Genomic DNA, 19,707 nt, shown 5'->3' with positions numbered 1-19,707 from the left:
GCAACCGAACTATCATTAGTAACCAGCTCATTACTGTCAAATGTATTTCAGACATACTTATAGCGGAATCTAATTTTTTGGTATAAGTTTGATTTCCGTGTTTTTAAGCTGATATGTTTTCCTATGGCTCCTGAAATTTGGCAGCAGTTCCTTTCTTGTCTTACATTTCAGCCTGTTAGGTAGGGTATATGTATGTAGGCAGTAGGCCTACTAAGGTTTCTGCGAAACGGTTGGTTTTTATCTCTCAATATGCAGCTTGGGTTGCGTCGTAAGATATAAAAGTCCAAAAAAGCGCCACAGCTTTCTTCTTTGGGAAGTAAAATTGGCTTTACACTGCAGTTTTCTTAATGGCCCAGAGGTCAGTGCAGAAAAAAGTAATCTACAGTGGTGAGGTCAACAATGATAACTATTAAACAAATATGTGTGGAAAAAGAATCCGAATTGGGCGTGGGGTTGGGTGGGTGTACGCAAAACTGTCCTCGCGTTCCTAGTAAGTTCGTCAATGACGTCATTTCCGAAATTTTTCAGCTATTAACGAAACATATGTAGAAAATAGAAAGGTTATTAAAAGATGTAGCATTTTTTTTTATGTGTCCTTTAACAATGCTAAATTCGCCATATAATAATGCAGCATATGATGGGCGGTTCATCTCTGTAACAAGCTTAATATATCCTTAATTGCTTTTGCTAGTTTGAAATTTGTGCGTAAAAATTATTCAGCATGGAAGACATCAGTTTTATATCCGTGTATATTTGCTCATGCTGGTTTTCTCTCCGGTCGTACGTGGTAGCAGGTGCGCATTGTCGTGGGTTTCCCGAGGGCTCTAACCAGTTTCCTGCTACCATTAGTAAAATATTTTTGAGTAGGGTGTAAAACACCAATAAGATAATGTCAAATAATAAGGTGCAATAAATTCACTTCTATTCTGTCTACTTGAATTTTCTCGAAATTTCCTCTAAACTCAGTGTGCCACACATTGCATGTGAGTAACGGAAAACTTTTTTATATGATTGGTGTTTGCAGCCGTCCTATACATTAGGAGGGTGCCTCCTGCAAACATTTGTCTATAATCTATACACAACTGCTTGTGAAGACCTCTGCAGTGTGGATCATATATACAGTGTATGCATATGTTAACAAAAACAGCAGCCACTGTCCCATTGCTCAGGAATGTAAAGACACAACAAAGATACTACGCTTTTATGCAACGTTATATTTTTTTTCAAAATTTTACACCATTAAAATTATATGTATATTAATATATTTAAAGTTTGGCTGGAGGCTGGACAATTCTTGACTGAAAATAACTGGCAAACAAATCATTTATGATATTTGTCACACATGCACGAGGCTCATTTTCTGTTTTTTTAAAACAGTCATATGGTGGTATATATATATATGGGCTATAACAATGACCAGCCCCAGCGTCGATTTGTAGTACATGTATAAGCAATAAGAATGGCCATTATAGGCTACAAGAATTACTGGCCCCTGCGTGGAGGTGATGTTGTTGGATTTACATAAAAAATATTTTACATATTTTACATAAGAATGACCAGTCCCTACACGAAGGAGGTTTTACAGTGCCTATTTGGTCTAAAACAATGACCAGCTCCAGCATGAACGTAATTGTGCATTATTTACAGAACATATTAGAATGACCAGTCCCCACGAGGAAGCAGTTCTAAAGTATCTATGTGGCACTAGGTGGTTGTATGTTTTTTTTTTGTAAAAAACTAGAATGACCATTCCACACGTGAAGGTGGTTCTACATGTAGAAAATAATTAAAAACAAGCCTCGGAGCAATTAAATATGATCTGTCCACATTAATGTGAGACAATCCAAGACAATGAACGATTACTGGTCTGAACACGAAATTATCCGCAAGAAACAATGACTTCAGCAGATTACAGAACAGTCTGTACAGATCTGGAATATATAGAAAACCAATTACACCAAAAGCAAATACCACAGTGAATTTTAACAGTTACAATTGGAGTACTCTTAGAATTATTAAACATTCGTTTAGTTGACTAATTTTTCTCTGACCAACTGATATTTTACTTCGCAAAATTCTAAAATTGCAGTTTGATATCAAAATGTACTGCTCTCTGTTCTACAAATTCTCATACTATTTAACTTCAAAGCCACTGTAACATATATACAAAAACATACTCGTCAGTTTATATAGGTAAAAAAGTTTGTGCTGGTCCCTAATACATCACACATGTCACACACGTGGCAAACACACAGGACCCTCCTTTTAAGCGTTCTTCTAGTGTATGGTCTAAAGTCCACATGACCATAAATCAGTTCACGTTACGTCTCAAGAAATTTTACACACCGACCTGCAAAAACACTGGGTTTGAGATTTCATCGTCGACCTTGCTGTGAGAGATTTGTTATGTATACGTGAATGTATAGATGTAATCTGGCTTCAGCCGACTCCTTCATTTGGTGTAGACTTACGTCGAGTCCGTCAGCGTGTATATCTGGTTTCGCTTAACCCGGATCCTGAAGACAGGGGATACGTTTAGTCCCAGTGCACTGTATATGGGTTTTGATCAAGGCTGTGTCACTTAAGATCCATGTCACCGCTTTAAGACAATTGTAACCGTCGATTTATTATTTTTTTAACTGATGTTTTTCGCCGTACTCAATATTCTTTCAACCATACGTCGGCGGCCAGCAATATAGTGGGGAAATACCGTTATAGCTGTAGATGCAATATGCAGTATTATAAGATGTACAGTCTTTTAAGTGTTGTCAGTTGAACGCCGTTTTTCATGGAATATTTCAGTCAATCTATTTCTTCTCCGTATTATCACTGTTTTTGACGTAAGACAAAAAGCACAAACACTTTAACCAATACATTCTTAAATCTTGCAGAATGAAGGCAGAATATGGGGTCGGTCAGTTGACCGTGTCACATACACGTGTCACCAATTGCAACAGAAACATCACGTTCTCTTTTGCCGAACTACGCGCTTTCCCTCCATTTAACATTGCATCTTGTTATCTTGTTATATGGGACCATACATGTTCTGATCTTCTTTTTAGAGTTGTGCTTTTTTGAACTGAAAGTAAGACTGCCTACTTAATTTAAATATTTTCCGCTGAAAACATCGCCACATACTAGTATAGATATTTGCTATCACGTATGTTCAGCGTCACAACGGAAATGGTTTCCAGTGACGTTGCCTTAAAGTGTAAAACAGACGACAACGTAATTATACAAGAGATGTGCTGTTATAGAAAATTGCATGCCTATGTCATGTGACACTGTAAACGTATAACAGCATTTATCAGATTTGTTTCTCGATCTGTCTTTGAGAAGGAGAATTTTTGTATGATGACTACTTTGGAAGACAAATAGGACAGGTTGATCTCTGCGAAACATACCCTCAGTTAAGATTTTATCACAGGGTGAATGGCCTGGAGTTATGAATGGAGTTGTGAATTATGGTCACCTTCACACCCTATCTGAGACAGGAAATATGCTTGACCTCCCTGTGTGCGATACCAATATTATTTAGTGTTCAACAGACTACAACTTCACTAAGTAGCTCTTTTAAACGATACACAAAACGGTTTGTTAATTTCTCAACATTTAAGTTAGGATATGTCTCAACAGTTACAAGTAGAAAAAAACTTCGCATGTTTTCTCTTATGACGTAAAACAGGCTTTAAATTACAGTTTTCTTAACATCAGTTGGGAAAAGCAGCGTGCGGTGATGAGGCTAATATCTGTCAAAACAGCCCACGAATCCGGTTTGAGCAAGCAGATATAAAGTCACTGTAGAGTGTATGTGAACCTACAATCTTCAGTCGAGAGCTGTCATATTCTAACAATCCAAGATATTGTCCGTTATGTGTGGACTTCTTTTGTTCAGCGTCGGCTTTGTGGCGTCTTCGTATAACACATTTTTAAAGAATTTTGATGTTCAACCATTGGTGGAACAAGTCGATGAAGACGATGTTTCCACGTGGACCGGTATGTACATCTGATAACACTTATTCATACTAGTTTGAGAACAGTACGGTAGTTCACACGCATGGAGTTGTCACCGACTAAAACATGAAATAATACGAAACCGTCATTGTTATCTTTTTGAGACAATGTAAGCAACATGTATTTCGCATCGGAAACACTATTTTAAGTAGACGATAAGTGCAACAGGTAATTTCACATAATACTTCATGCAGTGATTAAATTTACCGTAAAGTTTAAAATTTTCCCTACATTATTACAAGCTTAGCCACGTAAAGAACTAGTCTCTCCGGCCGTGCGTGGGAAGGTCTGCAGCAACCTGCAGATGGTCATGGGTTGCCCCCGGTTTCCTCTCACCACAATGCTGGCCGCCGTCGTATAAGTCAAATATTCTTGAGTGCGGCGTAAAACACCAAACAAATAAATAAACTTAAAGAAGTCAAATCATTCACCTGGTTCTGAAGGCCTGTTACTCTGAGCTTTGTTTTCACTTGAGGAGCTCTCAACCGAACTTAAGAATCAGATGTCAAAATAAGAGTTTAAATTTAAGATAAAGGTGACTGAATAAGTCCAATGGATTTGTTCTATCCCATTGAAAAGCATAGTACACTAATGCAGCACAGTGACCCCGAAGCCTCTCACCAATGCGGTCCTTTTGAGTTCATATCTAGCTCATGTGTTTCTCCCGGTTTCCTCCATCCATACATGCTGTCCGCCATCGTATAAGTTAATTATTCTTGAGTGCAATGAAAAATATCAATTCAAACAATAAATGAATATATGGAGGGTCATGCAGTGAACCCCATTTCGAGTATATATCGTGCAAAAAGGTGAGTTTGAATGAAGAGATATTTTATCTTCGATTTCAAAAAATAGACTTTGATTTGAACAAAGAATGTGAGTGAATTTATGTGGATGAGTATTAATCCAGTTGAAGACAACTCTGGCATGTCAAGATGACTTTCGGTGATATCGCTGGCTTAGATAATTAAAGTATATCCCCAACGCTTGGGCTTACAAACTGCAGATGGATAGTCTGACGTCCCCTGGATCCATTCCGATGGTTTAGAACGTCGAACACAAAAAAAACACACACAAAAAAAAAACAAAAAAAAAAACCTTAGTCATTTAGTCATGAAACATCAGAAAATCTACTCCGCTACGATCGAGCCACCGCTGACCTTCTGACCTCACAGTGGTACATTCACTGCAGACATTAAGCCACTGATTTACAAAATACGGACCAGATCTCTATAAAACCGCACTTTGATTACGGGGGAATAGATCGCAGTCGTATGAGACTTGCTAATTCAGCCAAACCTTCTAAAGGAAAAGGCCGAAGGACGAGCCTTATAATATCCCCCAAAAATCTGAAGGAAAAATACGTCAGGGTTTTCTGTTCCTGAATGCAGAATTTATTTAGCTTTTTTTATTTGAAACAGCAGCCTGTGACACGAACTTAAAGAAGTCGCTAGAAGCCGCTGTGTGCGCATGCACATTTTAAATTTACATTTCTATTAGTCACCCATCGTTGTTTCCATTCAGTATAATTGAAGCCTTATTTATTTTTGCCGGCGATATAACACAAGTGATTAACTTGATCGTTAGTTTGACGGCGTTGAGTGGCAGACTGTGCTCGTCAGTGAAACTCACAATCGGCTGGCCCGACTGCATGCATCCCTGTGTCTAAGTTCTGCATCGCTCAACATGCCTTTAAAAATTTATAGTCTGTTAATTGTGAAACCGTGAAAAATTTTCCACAAACACGACCATAATTCGTTGGATGTCCAATAGGTGTCAGGCGAACCAGTTAGGAGCGCATTTGTATCATCTATGTGGTCGATATATGAGCGAAAATTGGCCATTGTATCATGCAGTCTCTATGCTTTTCCCAGATCTAATACGACTCCGGTAGCCTTTCTTTCAAGATATTTGTTGTAAAACTGTTTCACTTATAATATTTTCAGAGTGCTATTTTAGAGGTGTACACGTAGGGGTACAGTGGGTAGGCCTAATGGATTCGACTATGCTTTGTAGGGCTTTTCAATACACAATAGAGGGATGTATTCACAGCCATGACGTCACCCGGCCAGAGTTCCGCGAATTAAACCTAGTATTTTTAAATGCACTTTAGAGATTAACATAGCCTAAATATTGTGTTTAGGGAAAATTTATTGTGAAAATAATACAAAAACTGTGGTGACCAGCTACACAAGTAAAGGCTGTGCAACAGAGCTTTGTTAAAAACTGATTTTTTAAAATTCTAAGACCTTACATTTCCTCCGTGATGTTTCTCCAATAGGGATAATTGGATAGATGTAGTAGCCCGCTCACTTTTGTTAGTTCTCACATCGACAGGGAGAGCTACAGTACTGTACTTGGCGTTATTCTAGTAAATCATTAAGTTAAGGTTTTGTCCAGAATTCATCATCATAGGCTGATATCGTACAGGTCAAGTATTTCTTGTGTACAAATGTTTACAGAGTATTACTACGATCGATGTTTCGTGTATTGATGTAAATCACAATTAATACCACGCCAGGAATTGTTTTTTCAGATCACAGCAATTTTCTCGAATGCGCATATCGTACGGATTGTACAGTAATACAGAAGTGCAACCACACAAAGAGCGGCGTGTACCGAGTGTTTCCGTTCGGAGTGGGAAAAGGCTTCCTTGTGTACTGTGACATGGTGACGCAGGGAGGTGGATGGTTGGTGAGTTTGTAAATAGGGATTATAAAATGACAGGGGCCTCCGTGGCTCAGTTGTTAGCGCGCTAGCGCAGTGTAATGACCCAAGAGTCTCCCATCAATGCGGTCGCTGTGAGTTCAAGTCCAGCTTATGCTGGCTTCCTCTCCAGCGGTAAGTGGGAAGGTTTCTAGCAACCTGCGGATGGTCGTGGGTTTCCATAGGGCTCTGCCCGGTTTCCACCCACTATAATGCTGGCCGTCGTCGTATAAGTGAAATATTCTTGAGTACGGCGTAAAACACCAATCAAATAAATCAAATAAATGAATAAAATGACAAACCTGTATCGCTCGTCATGATTTACGATTGGTTTGCGACTGTCTGCTACGACGCCTAGATCTACGTCTGTTAGACAATTCTAAACAGTGGAATGCCGTTTCAGAATCAAACAATCAGGTCATCTGCATTTGTGGATAACTCAGTGCAGAACAACACCAAGTTAATAAGGTCCGTGGTGATAATTTTACACAAAATACTTAGAAATGTAGTTAGATCGTGATCTATAATACAGTTACATATTCAACAGAAATAACAAAAGTTTCAACAAATTAACTTATTTTTTGTATTTTATTTGATATTTAACACCGGAATTATGAAAAGGAGAAACTCTCTTACTTTGGAAAGTATCTGAAAAAAAAACTCCTGTCGCAAGAGCAGTAAGAACTAACAACGTCAGAGATCAAACTTTTTTCCAAAAAAAAAATAAAGAAATTTGCATTGAACGACTGAAATGATTGTTTCATTGGTTAAAAATACCTCATCAATACGGTTCCTGTGAGTTCAAGTTTAGCTCATGCTGGCTTCCTCTCCAGACGTACGTAGGAAAGACTTTCAGCAACCGGAGGATGGTCGTGCGACTGCCCCGGGCTCTGCACGGTTTCCTTTCACCTTAATAATAGCCGCCGTCGCATACGCAAAATATTCTTAAATACGGCGTAAACCACCAAGTAAATAAATAAATAAATAAATTTGAGGTCAAAGCGATCTTAGATTATGCTACCCCTTACTGCTTGCGCTAATAAATTATCCAGATAACAGGTATGAAGAAAAGTCGGCTCAGCTACTGTAAAAGGGTGGTACACGTCACGTTAAGGAATGATATTGGAAATCGTGGGGTTTGACAAACCCACTGAGTTAGACGTCGACCGTGTGGTAATAAATCCAATAAATAATCATATGCTTCTGTGAAGCGAAAATTACTCTGACATGCGAAATGACGCTTTAACAAGTTGTTGTATTAATAAAAGTAATACATTATTTTAAAACATTCTGCAAGAGAAAACTCTCTTCTGAAAACCACCTAACACCAACACATGTCAACCAGTCCTACATCCATACAAAAGTGCATGAACACGCACATACAAATACCGCAGAACGATGTTCTTAGGTTGGAAATATATCAATAATTCATATTTTAATTATGCCTTTGGCAACAACTTGCGGATGTTCGTGGGTATCCGCTGGGCGCTGCCCAGTTCCCACATAATCTTGACTGCCGTCGTATAGGTGAAAAAAAACTCCGACATAAATTAATTGTGTCTGTGTTTGGTAAATGGTAAACTTGATGTTAACTGACTTTCCAGGTGTTTCAAAGACGACAAGATGGCTCTGTTGACTTCTTTCGTGACTGGCAGAAGTACACCGATGGGTTTGGTAACCTCTACGGGGAGTTCTGGTTGGGTGAGTTACCTTAAACAGGTCAAAGGTCCTGCATTAAATCTTACTTAACTCAATTTAATATCACCACGTCTACCTCACCAAATTACCACAGATTTTTCATTGTTAACTGGCTTTGGCGGGAAGTATTTTTTACCATGGTTATATTATTCTAATTGTTTATTTGACGACGGTCAGTATTATGGTGGAGGCATACTCAGCAGTCATTGGTTTTCAATGTTGCAGGGAACAGAGTCGATTTTCTGTGCATGAAATCCCAGTCAACATTCAAAACATAAACATGTGAATAATTTTCAGGTAAAATTCAACTGTAGGTATCTCACTCGCACTTTAATTGCAACTGTTCAAGAACAAATAACTGTTATGTCGAATAATAAACGTAAGTGTTTAGGTAGCGTTAGAAATAATTACGCCGAAACAGACACTCGTGTACCAGCCGTCAACCAATAAGGACGTTTCAGGTCAATAATCGCAAAGTATATTCCCCAAAGCGACTTATAACACAGACCACCTAATAACTAAAGAGGTATACAAAGTACGAAAATAGGATGGAATCATTCAAATAGAAACAGTGAACAGTTTTCAGTTGTGTTGGAAAGACGCAAGGTATGTTCTACTCGACTTAGTGAAATCAGTATTCATATCTTTTGCCGTACTTGGATATTAGTTGTAGATAACAAAATATGAATCTCGATTGAGCTGTCATTGCAACTGTTCATATAGCTCACAGATCGCTAGACTTTTGTCAATAATTTCCAACAGCACTATTGTACTCATTGTAAAATCTTGGGAAAGGCGTTTGATGCAGTGTCTTTGAATCATTACTTTTGAACCGTTAGGTTTTTTTTTTTAGCATATATTCATGTTTACCATATATATATATATATATACTTATTTTATTACTTATTTTCGGCTCCAAAGAGATTAACCTCGCCATAGGGCGTTCAAATCACGTGGTGACCTAGTTTTCCATTTTTAAATAAAAGGCATGCTATCGGTTGCCTGAAAACGGCTCAACTTAAGAACCTGTATATCAAATAGGGATTCTCTAATCGGGAATGACTACGATACATGGAGTATTCCTATCATTCAAAGTGTTCAGTTCTAGCCTGCTGTAATATAAATCAACAACTTCTTGTAAACAGCCTTAGTTAACATAAGAATGCAGTTTACCTCAATTTAAAACTACAGATTAAAAGTGAAATCTTTATCGGAAGCGCTTTTGACTACCATTGCGATGACGTCGCTGAAGCCTTTTATTCCCAGTTGCCGTCCTACCAACACACCGCTGAAACTAATTTCTGTCAGTTTAGTGTAAACGTGAAATGTGATCACAACAGCCGCAGATTAAATCTGCCACAGTGAACATACATACCAAATAAGAAATCATTATCAGAACCAGTTTGCCTGGAATTGCAATTACATCTGTCAGATATCATGACGATATTATCCATGTAACATAATATGCCGAAGTGATATAATACGACGAACTGCATCCCACAAACAGCGCTTTGTCAGGTAGTTCCCACAAATACAGTAGCCAGTCAAAACCATCCAATTTTGTCTCCCCAGGCCTGCAAAAGATTCATCTCTTGACCTCTCAGGCGCACTTTGAACTCCTCGTGAATATGAGAAGCTACACCCTGGGAACGGGTTACGCTTCCTACAGCAGATTCCGTGTGGCAGACGAGTCTCACAACTTCCGGCTCTTACTGGGCACATTCAAGGGGAATGCCGGTGAGTTGACCGACATTTTTTCTGAAAAAAAAAAAACACAGTCTTAGAAAATAAATTAAAAAACAAAACATATCAACTAAAATCAGGCAAAAATTTGCCCTAAAAATTTGCAACTCAATGTGATTAAAAGCTCATCCGTTGGTGACCGTAGGAATCATGGTGGAAAAACTCTGGGCGAAAGGTGGAAGAGAAGCGACCAAACTTATAAACGTCAAATATTCGTGGTGAAAAAGATTGGCCGACACCCTTAGTAGGCATACTGTAACAATCGGTCTGAATTTGGGGAACGGCAATAGGCCAATGTATGACCGGTTTATAGATATCACGAATACATGTATTAGGCATTAGATAGGCCAATAATTTTTTAAATCAAAATATGTAGACCTATGCATGCTCGCCATTCATTCCCAACATATCAATATATTGATCAGTTCCGGTCATCTTTGGTGTTTTTATGTTTGATCACATCATGTGATATACACTGTACGTGTGTCAGTATCACTTGTGATACCCTGACCACATACAGCACTACAAGGTCTGTATTAAGACATTTGTGGTGAAGGTAACCATGAGCCAGTATTATATCAGATGTCAGAACAACCAATATAATTTTGGTAACAATGCTGGCTTTGACCCTGTTTATTCGAGTGAGGAAAGAATTGCGACTAAGTAAGTTTTAATTGATTTCACCCCCCCCCCCAAAAAGAAAACAAACAAACACAAAAAAAACCTCTTTTTTCTTATTTTTTACCTTACTTCAGGGATCTTTCTAACGCGTTACTTTGACCGTATACTGGTGACTAAAGAAAATTTGATGCTAACTTATATGGCCGCTTCGACCCTTTTTGGTCACCAAATTTTGCGGGTAGGGGCGAGTCTGGATAGTCGCTGGTGACTAACTTTTTCTTTTGGACTTATCGACCAGATCCTTCTCACAGTAAACACGAATCAAATGAATAAATACAGTCAATATGAGCTGTGCAATAGTCTGTGTGTCTACAGATTTTGAATCATTTTTTCTTTGTTCTCTCAGGTGACTCAATGGATCACCAAAATGGCTTGGAGTTTTCCACATATGACCGAGATAAGGACTACGCCGGTGGGAGCTGTGCTGCGACATATCATGGGGCATGGTGGTACAATAGTTGCCATTACAGTAATCTGAATGGGCTGTATGTTCATGTGAAGGGGAAGTCCACAGTAAATACTTCATCAGTCACGTGGTACAAATGGTCGTCTAAACATCTCCCTCTTCAGTTCAGCGAGATGAAGATACGCCCGGTGAAAATCAATTAAAAAGACGATACACGTGATAGATTATTAATTATGGGCGAAGACAGATCAAAAGTTCGTGATAATTGTTTCTTTTGAACTTTCACTTGATCTTTCTTTTTTCCTTTTCTTTTCCTGTTTTTAACCTTTTCAAATGATGTTAAAACAAAAAATATTAAATAACTCAATATGACTTATGTTATATTTTATCATTTTACTGGTAGAGATGTGTCTGACTATATAACTATAACATGCCGCAAGGCTGATCACAATATGTCCATTGACTAGGCAACCACATGTGAGCTATCTAAATTTTCAAAGGAGAAAACACAAAAACGATAACTTTTTAGAAGGATCTATACACAAAACATCAGTCAGTACTGAAGATAACAATCGTAATTATGGGTTTTTGAAACATAATGAACGAGGGGCGAGCTTCGAGTTTATTCTTTCTCAAGAACCTACAGTTACGAGTGTTTTCTCCTACTTACACGACATCATAGACCCATGCAATAAATTTACATAATTTTTAAAAAATTGAGAGTTTATGTATGTGCATAACAATACAAATACTTGGTCAAGTGATTAGCCCGATTTCCATGGAATATCTTGTGTACAAAACAAAAACAAGACATTTTGCATGCCAAGCTGCGTAACTTTTGTGCCGCCAGGCGTGTCATGTTAGTACACAGATGAAGTCATTGGTATAAGGCGACGTAGATTTCGTGATCCAAAACCTGTGGATGCCCACATCCGGCCACGCATGAAAGTGGACCAGTTTCCCTGGCCCGGCGAAGAAGGCCTTTCAGATCGCTAAGTGGAATCGAATCCGGTCAGACAAAGAATTGACGTCATAACAAACATGTAGTCGTTTAAAAGGAGAAGGTTGTACGGCCATCCTGGATAGCTCAGAGAGGTTTAAGAATGATGTAGAGCCTTGTGTTCGAGGGGTTCGAATTCCGCTCTACCGTACACCAAACGAAGTAACACTAAGGTGGTGCAAGTTTTCACCACTAAAACCGCCAAACTGTGGATTTAAAAAAAAAAATCAACTGCTCAGACAATAGCGTGACGTCACATCTGTCGTTTAACAAACAGAGGAGTATATCCATACCTTCCCGTCACACGGGTAAAGCACAATTTTACTGTATCACAAAGAGCCCACAAATCCCCATACGCGGCTCAGATACGCGTACAGTATAAGGACATCTCTGTACTACTATTCTGCACACAAATTTAATTGACAAAATTTCATTATATCTATTTTTTATCCCTGTCAGAACAATAACAGACTTCCTGTGGAATGTTCCTACACATTTCTCCTTCCATTACTTGCAACAGTTGTCATTTTATGAAATACGTTTTGTAACAGCAATTTGTAGATGATGGAGTGTTGGGAATTCTGAAGACACTTCAGTTTTGCATTGTTTTAATGTTAATGAAATTTCTTTGTACAGTTTTAATCTTTTTGTCTATTAAATGTGATGAAAGGGGTCTAAGTGGCTCAGTCGGTTAGCGCGCTAGCGCAGCGTAATGACCCAAGAGTCTCTCACCAAAGCGGTCGCTGTGAGTTCAAGTCCAGCTCATGCTGGCTTCATCTCCGGCCGTACGTGGGAAGGTCTACCAGCAACCTGCGGATTGTCGTGTGTTTTCCCCGGGCTCTGCCCGGTTTCCTCCCACCATAATGCTGACCGCCGTCGTATAAGTGAAATATTCTTGAGTACGGCGTGAAACACCAATCAAATAAATAAACAAATAAAACATTAAATGTGATTACATTTCGGAATTTAAAGTAATTCTAGACCAGTGACGTCTTATAAATTGCAGTTAACATCACTGCATGTTTTTACCTAATTCTGTTTGAGACATTGTGCTAGGAGCGTGTAATGTTCTACGATTTAACCATTTACATAAACAGAATAGAAACTCTGTTTTAATTGATGGAAATTGACTATCCGTTTTCCATCGGTTATGTGTAACTATTTGCCACCTACCACACAGTTGTTGCCTCTCTGGTTTTGTTCTCTATGGTCTAAGTCTTGTGAATAGTTTGACCCTTCCGCAAATGAAAAAAGGCACAAAGATTGGAATCCATGTGTCTTAATGATAACATACATGCATTTCAATCATCACTGGTTTTGATGTGAAACAGTGACTTTATAAGTATGGTTCTGGGGTGAGCAGTGTTAAAGCAGTGGTTGAAATTACTCAATAACAAAGTCATTTGGTAGCTCATCAAGCGTTTTACGTCAACTGGGCCAGGTGGTCGTCGTGTGCAAGCAATGGATCCACCTGTACATGATCTGGCTCAATTGGGAGCTGCCTTCCATGAGAAATGGCAGCATCTTCGCCTTCAGAGTATCAAGAGGCTGACAGGTGGTATGATGAGAAAGGCACGTCCAAGCTGTCGTCCACAGCGGATACACCTGATCAACAGTTTCAGCCAGGTATTGGGCTGTAGCCAGTGATTTCTGCACATAAAATGTGTATCATCTCTAGTCGGAGAGACAGGGTTCTAAACTGCTTGATTTTAGATGTGATTTCCAGATCTAGAAAGAGCTTGGAAATCACGTTTTCTTAAATAAGAGCTTGAAATTTAGAAAAACGATTCTTATTTTTTTTTACTCAAGTAGTTTACTGCCAGCATATGTACGTAAAATGCTTAACGAAATGTATCTAGACTGCAGGCCAAAGTGGTTGAACACATCATACACGTCGGTGCTAAGGGAGATAACCATGTTTTAGATGTCGGTCGACGGCGTAATGTGCGGAGGGAAGAACAGTTCGTTTCCATGACGACGACGGACAGACGAATTTTGCCCCAGACTGCACCGGTCCCAATGCTACCTGGGAGTTATATTATATTATAGGGAAATAAACAACCAGCGAGTATACAATCTAGCATGGCATAAAATCTTTCCAATACAAAAGTAAAGTTGGTGAAAGAAGAACAAGATTAAATGACTTTCCTTTTTTGACTGTCAAATTACTAATATTTAAGAAAGGAAAGAAACACATGTACAGACAATACATTACAACATACCGTGCCTAGCATTTATATTAACTTAAATACATTTAGCCCGGATTTTAGAAAGCCAGTCTAAATAAGTTGTCTTTGCTTGTCAATTACTTCGTAGGCAACCGCCTGTTATGTATGGGCTTCATGATGGAAGTCTTCGTGTCCACGTCAGCTTCCTCTCCCAGCTTACCAGCTTTGGGACTGCTGTTCAGTTCGCCTTTAAACTCTTTGTTCACGGACAAGTCTAGACGTTGCAGTTTGTCAGTGTAACACGCTGGAACATAAACACACAGAATGCTGCTCCGCGTAAGTTTTTCCAGTAAACTTTCTCCCTGATGTGCCTGAAATACAGCCTCTTAAAATTGGTAGCAAGCTATCAAAGAGCTCGCTTGTATGAGACACATGAATGCACAACTTCAACTGAATGCATAAAAACTAAAATCGTGAATTTGGTAACTTACGGTAATTAATGTTGTTACGACCCAAACTGTCTGTATTATAAAGAGATGGCTTGTTCGAAATACACGACAGTTTAGCCGCACAAAAAAGTAACCAAAACCAGCAGATTTTATTTTACAACAATTTATTAGCTTTAACAAGAACAAAAGAACAAAGCTAAATTTAGAAACTGACGGCAGTCGTGCACATAACACTCCCACCTTTCAAGAAAAAAAAGTTTTCCTAACTTTTTTTTTTACTTACAATATATGTTAAACAATATATGTTAAACAATAATATTGTAAAACCACATGTAATTAAACATTTTATACAAAACTTATACACGAGACAAGCAATCTGCAACAACATTATCTTTTCCCTTTATATGTTTGATTTCAAGATTGTATTCCTGCAACAATAAACTCCACGTAACAATCTCTGATTCTTTCCCTTAACTTTCTGTAATTCTACCAAACATTTAGCAATACTAAACTGCATATCTTTCTTACGTAAGGATCTTTTGATATTAAGATTCAGGTACTTGCTTAAAGCATACAAATCATTCTTATTTAACACATCAAAAATGTCCTGATCTGGCGCTTCCATAAACTCGTCGGGCTTAAAATCCGACATGATGAATAAAATCTGCTGGAAAAATTACTACAGAGTCAAGGGCTAGAAAAATGACACAACTTACACAAAATCCTTTCAATTCCAATTCAAATTCACTTCCCGGACAAGCCCCCAATTTGTTACGACCCAAACTGTCTGTATTATAAAGAGATGGCTTGTTCGAAATACACGACAGTTTAGCCGCACAAAAAAGTAACCAAAACCAGCAGATTTTATTTTACAACAATTTATTAGCTTTAACAAGAACACATAATAAGACTTATACAAATACTAAAGTACTTAAGTTTAACAAGGAAGGATAGCAGTATCTATACAAATACTAAAGTACTTACGGTGTCAAGTCCAAACGGACGCATATATTCCACAATATATACCACACAGGCATAAATGCTCAGAGGCAAATTCACAAGAGGGGAAATCCACAGTATAACTGAGTGTATGAGGAAATATACACAAAATTCCACAGACAGGGTCCATGTACTAATAAGTACTGTGTACACAAGAGCACGAATCAAATATACAAGCTCGGACTGAACAAGTGCCCGGTGGAGATATAACAAAGTCATAGGCTATAAAGACACCAAAATTCAGCACAGAGGGCCAACTAAAGTAATACACAGCGAAAGCATCCAAATCTCTCAATAATTCTCCGTTCTCTCCCCTTTTGACCTGCTTTCATAGGTCTTATATAGCCTGGTGGAATTGTCTAGAATAAGAAAATTCCTGAACACTTGATGTAAACAAACAGGAACCGAACTGAGCGCATTCTGGAATATTCTAAGGTAGAAGAAGACAGCAGGCGCTGAACTCAGCATATGTAAACAGTGGCAAGCTAAATTTAGAAACTGACGGCAGTCGTGCACATAACAATGTAATCATAGAGCACTAACGATCGAGCAGTAGGCCTACTAAGGTTTCGGTGAAACGGTTGGTTTTTATCTCTCAGTTTGCAGCTTGAATTGTGTCCTAAGATATAAAATTACAAAAAGCGCCACAGCTTTCTTCTTTGGAACGTAAAATTGGCTTTACACTACAGTTTTCTTAATGACCCAGCGGTCAGCCCAGAAATAAAGTAATGTGCAGTGGTGGGGTCAGCAATGATAACTATCAAACAAGTGTGTGTGGTAAAAGAGTCCAAATTGGGCGTGGGGTTGAGTGGGTGTGCACAAAGTTGACCCCACGTTCTTATCAATGTTCAAGTTCATCAATGACGTCATTTCCGAAAGTTTTCAGCTATCTACGGGAAATATGTGGAAAAATAGATGATCCATTAAAAGATATAACATATGCTCCAAAAAAGATTTCCCTTAAAACCATATTCTTCGTTTAGGAATTCTTTTTCATGTGTCCTTTAACAATGTTATTTATTTGTTTATTGGGGCCTCCGTGGCTCATTTGGTTAGCGCCCTAGCGCAGCGTAATGACCCATGAGCCTCTAACCAACGCGGTCGCTGTGAGTTCAAGTCAAGCTTATGTTGGCTTCCTCTCCGGCCGTACGTGGGAAGATCTGTCAGCAACCTACGGATGGTCGTGGTTTTCCCCCGGGCTCTGCCCGGTTACACCCACCATAAAGCTGGCCACCGTCGTATAAGTGAAATATTCTTTAGTACAGCATAAAACACCAATTAAATAAATAAATATTTATTTACTTATTTATTTGGTTGGTGTTTTACGCCGTACTCAAGAATATTTCACTTATACGATGGCGGCCAGCATAATGGTGGGCGGAAACGGTTTAACAATATTAAGTTCGCCATATAATAATACAGCACATAATGGGCCTATCATTAATGAAATATTCTTGAGCAGGGCGTAAAACACCGATCAGATAAAGTCAAATAATAATAATATGCAATAAATAAAGTTTCATTTTGTCTACATCAGTTTTCTCAACATTTCCTCTACACTGAATGTGTCACACACTATATGTGAGTAACGGAAAACTTTTTTATTTGATTGGTGTTTTAAGCCGTACTCAACATTTCACTTATACAACGGAGGCCAGCATTATGGAGGAAGGAAATCACAACCATCCACAGGTTGCTAGAAGACCATCTCTTGTAGCCTAAGGCTGGAGAGGAACGCAGTCTGAACTGGACTTGAATTTGTGAGAGGCTCCTGGGTCATTGTGCCACGCTGGCGTGTTAACCACCTCTGTGACAGAGTCTTCGAAAACTGTTCGAATTTCAAAAAAAGAGTTTAAAGAGTTATCAAACTGACTTGTTATTTCGAAATTGATGTTACAATATTAAAATATATTTCCACTGTAACCAGTCATCACCATGCTAGTGTGTCGAGTTAACATGCACTCTAGCACTGCTAAGGGACCCAAAGGCTTCCATCGGACGCTCTTTATCCTTGATCATTTCTGTCATTCATACTGGTTCTAATCCAACTAGTTTGACCTTGGCTTTACGTCGGAACTGACAAAATGTATATCATGTTGTGAACCAAGGTAGTAGTGTTTTCCTATAAATAAGACAGCCTATCTTAATCCCAGTGTTTTTTTTTAGTTCCCACTGATTAGGAAGATGCCTCCTGCAAACATTTGTCTATAATCTGTACACGACTGCTTGTGAAGACCTCTGCAGTGTGGACCATATATACAGTGTATGCATATGTTAACAAAAACAGCAGCCTTAATCACAGACCAGGGTTCCATCACTCATGGAAAGATACAACACCAATTTACGGTTTCATGGAGAGTTAAATTTTTTTTTCAGAATTTTATACAATTACATGTATAATAATCTATTCGCAGTTTGACCGAACATTTCTTGACTGAAAATAATTGGGAAACAAATCACTTTGTCACACACGCATGAGGCTCATTTTCTGTTTTTGAGACAGCGATATGGTGGTTCTATGATATCTATACACGATACAAAAATGATCAGCCCCAGTGTGGAGGTGATTCTGTAGAATACATAAAACAATTGGAGTGACCATCCCACAAGTGGGTTCTACAGTACCTATATAGGCTATAACAATGACCAGTAACAGTGTAGATTTGTAGTACATGCATAAGTAATCCTAATGACCAGTCCATACGTGGATGTGGTTCCACAGTATCTATATAGGCTATAACAATGACCAGTCCCAGTGTAGATTTGTAGTACATGAATAAGTAATCCTAATGACCAGTCCATACGTGGATGTGGTTCCACAGTATCTATATAGGCTATAACAATGACCAGCCCCAGCGTGGGAGTGATTCTGTAGTATTTGCATAACCAATTAGAATGACCAGTCCCCACGTGGAGGTAATCCTACAGCACCTATATAGGCTAGAAAAATGACCAGCCCCTGCGTTGAAGTTATTCTGTAGTCTTTACATAAGAAATTAGAATGACCAGTCCCCACGTGGAGGTAATTTTACAGTATCTGTAAAGGCTATAAAAAGGACCAGCCCAAGCGTGCAAGTGATTGTGTAGTGTTTACAGTATTTAGTACTTTAGTATTTAAGAAATTAGAATGAGCAGTCCCAACGTGGAAGTGGTTTTACAATATCTACATGCATATAGGCTATAAAATGACCATTCCACACGTGGAGGTGGTTCTACATGTAGAAAAGAATTAAAAAGAAGACTTGGAGGAATTAAATATGATCTGTCCAGAATAATGTGAGATCATCCAATGGACGACAATGGACGATTACTAGTCTGAGTTTACAGAAGCATATACACACATCTGGTATATTTACAAAAGTAATTATACTAAAAGCATATACCACACTCAATCTCAACAGTTACAATTCCAATAATCATTATCTTATTATTATTACAAATAATGATACAATCGTTCAGTTGACTAATTTCTTCTGATTAACGCATTTTTTACTTCGGAAAATCTCGAAAATCCAGTTGGTTATGAAAATGTACTCCTCGCTGTGCTACAAATTCTCGCGCTATTTTAATTCAACGTCACTTGAACACACATACTAAAAAGTACAAAATATACTCGTAAGTTTATATAGGTGAAAAAAGTTTGTGCAGGTCCCTAATACATCACACATGTCACACACATGGCAAACACACATGACCCTCATTTTAAGCGTTCTTCTATTGTATGCTCTTAAAGTCCACATGACCATAAATCAGTTCACGTTACGTCTCAAGAAATTTTACACTCCGACCTGCAAAAACACAGGGTTTGATATTTCATCGTCGATTTTCTTATGTATAAGGGAA

At 38.5% G+C, this 19,707-nt stretch overlaps 1 protein-coding gene across 1 annotated transcript; it reads left to right on the top strand.

The window, feature by feature from the left end:
• The first annotated feature begins 1,459 nt into the window (after positions 1-1,459).
• Positions 1,460-11,615, top strand: LOC135477827 (fibrinogen C domain-containing protein 1-like). Its single transcript, XM_064758032.1, has 5 exons — positions 1,460-1,502; positions 6,551-6,708; positions 8,325-8,421; positions 9,991-10,155; positions 11,189-11,615. Exons 1-5 carry the CDS (start codon positions 1,460-1,462, stop codon positions 11,449-11,451), a joined length of 726 nt encoding a protein of 241 aa, XP_064614102.1. The 3' UTR covers positions 11,452-11,615.
• The last annotated feature ends 8,092 nt before the right edge of the window (positions 11,616-19,707 follow it).

Source organism: Liolophura sinensis, chromosome 11 (genome assembly GCF_032854445.1).
Source record: "Liolophura sinensis isolate JHLJ2023 chromosome 11, CUHK_Ljap_v2, whole genome shotgun sequence".
Taxonomy (NCBI): domain Eukaryota; kingdom Metazoa; phylum Mollusca; class Polyplacophora; order Chitonida; family Chitonidae; genus Liolophura; species Liolophura sinensis.
The sequence above is the reverse complement of the archived record's forward strand: the minus strand, read 5'-3'. Positions and strand labels throughout refer to the sequence as shown.

Excerpts from the sequence above, each read along its gene's own strand:
- LOC135477827 (XM_064758032.1), top strand. The coding sequence starts at position 1,460 with ATGGCCATTATAGGCTACAAGAATTACTGGCCCCTGCGTGGAG. Across the intron at positions 1,503-6,550 it reads TTACTGGCCCCTGCGTGGAG|ATCACAGCAATTTTCTCGAA; the intron begins GTGATGTTGTTG and ends TTGTTTTTTCAG. Across the intron at positions 6,709-8,324 it reads CGCAGGGAGGTGGATGGTTG|GTGTTTCAAAGACGACAAGA; the intron begins GTGAGTTTGTAA and ends CTGACTTTCCAG.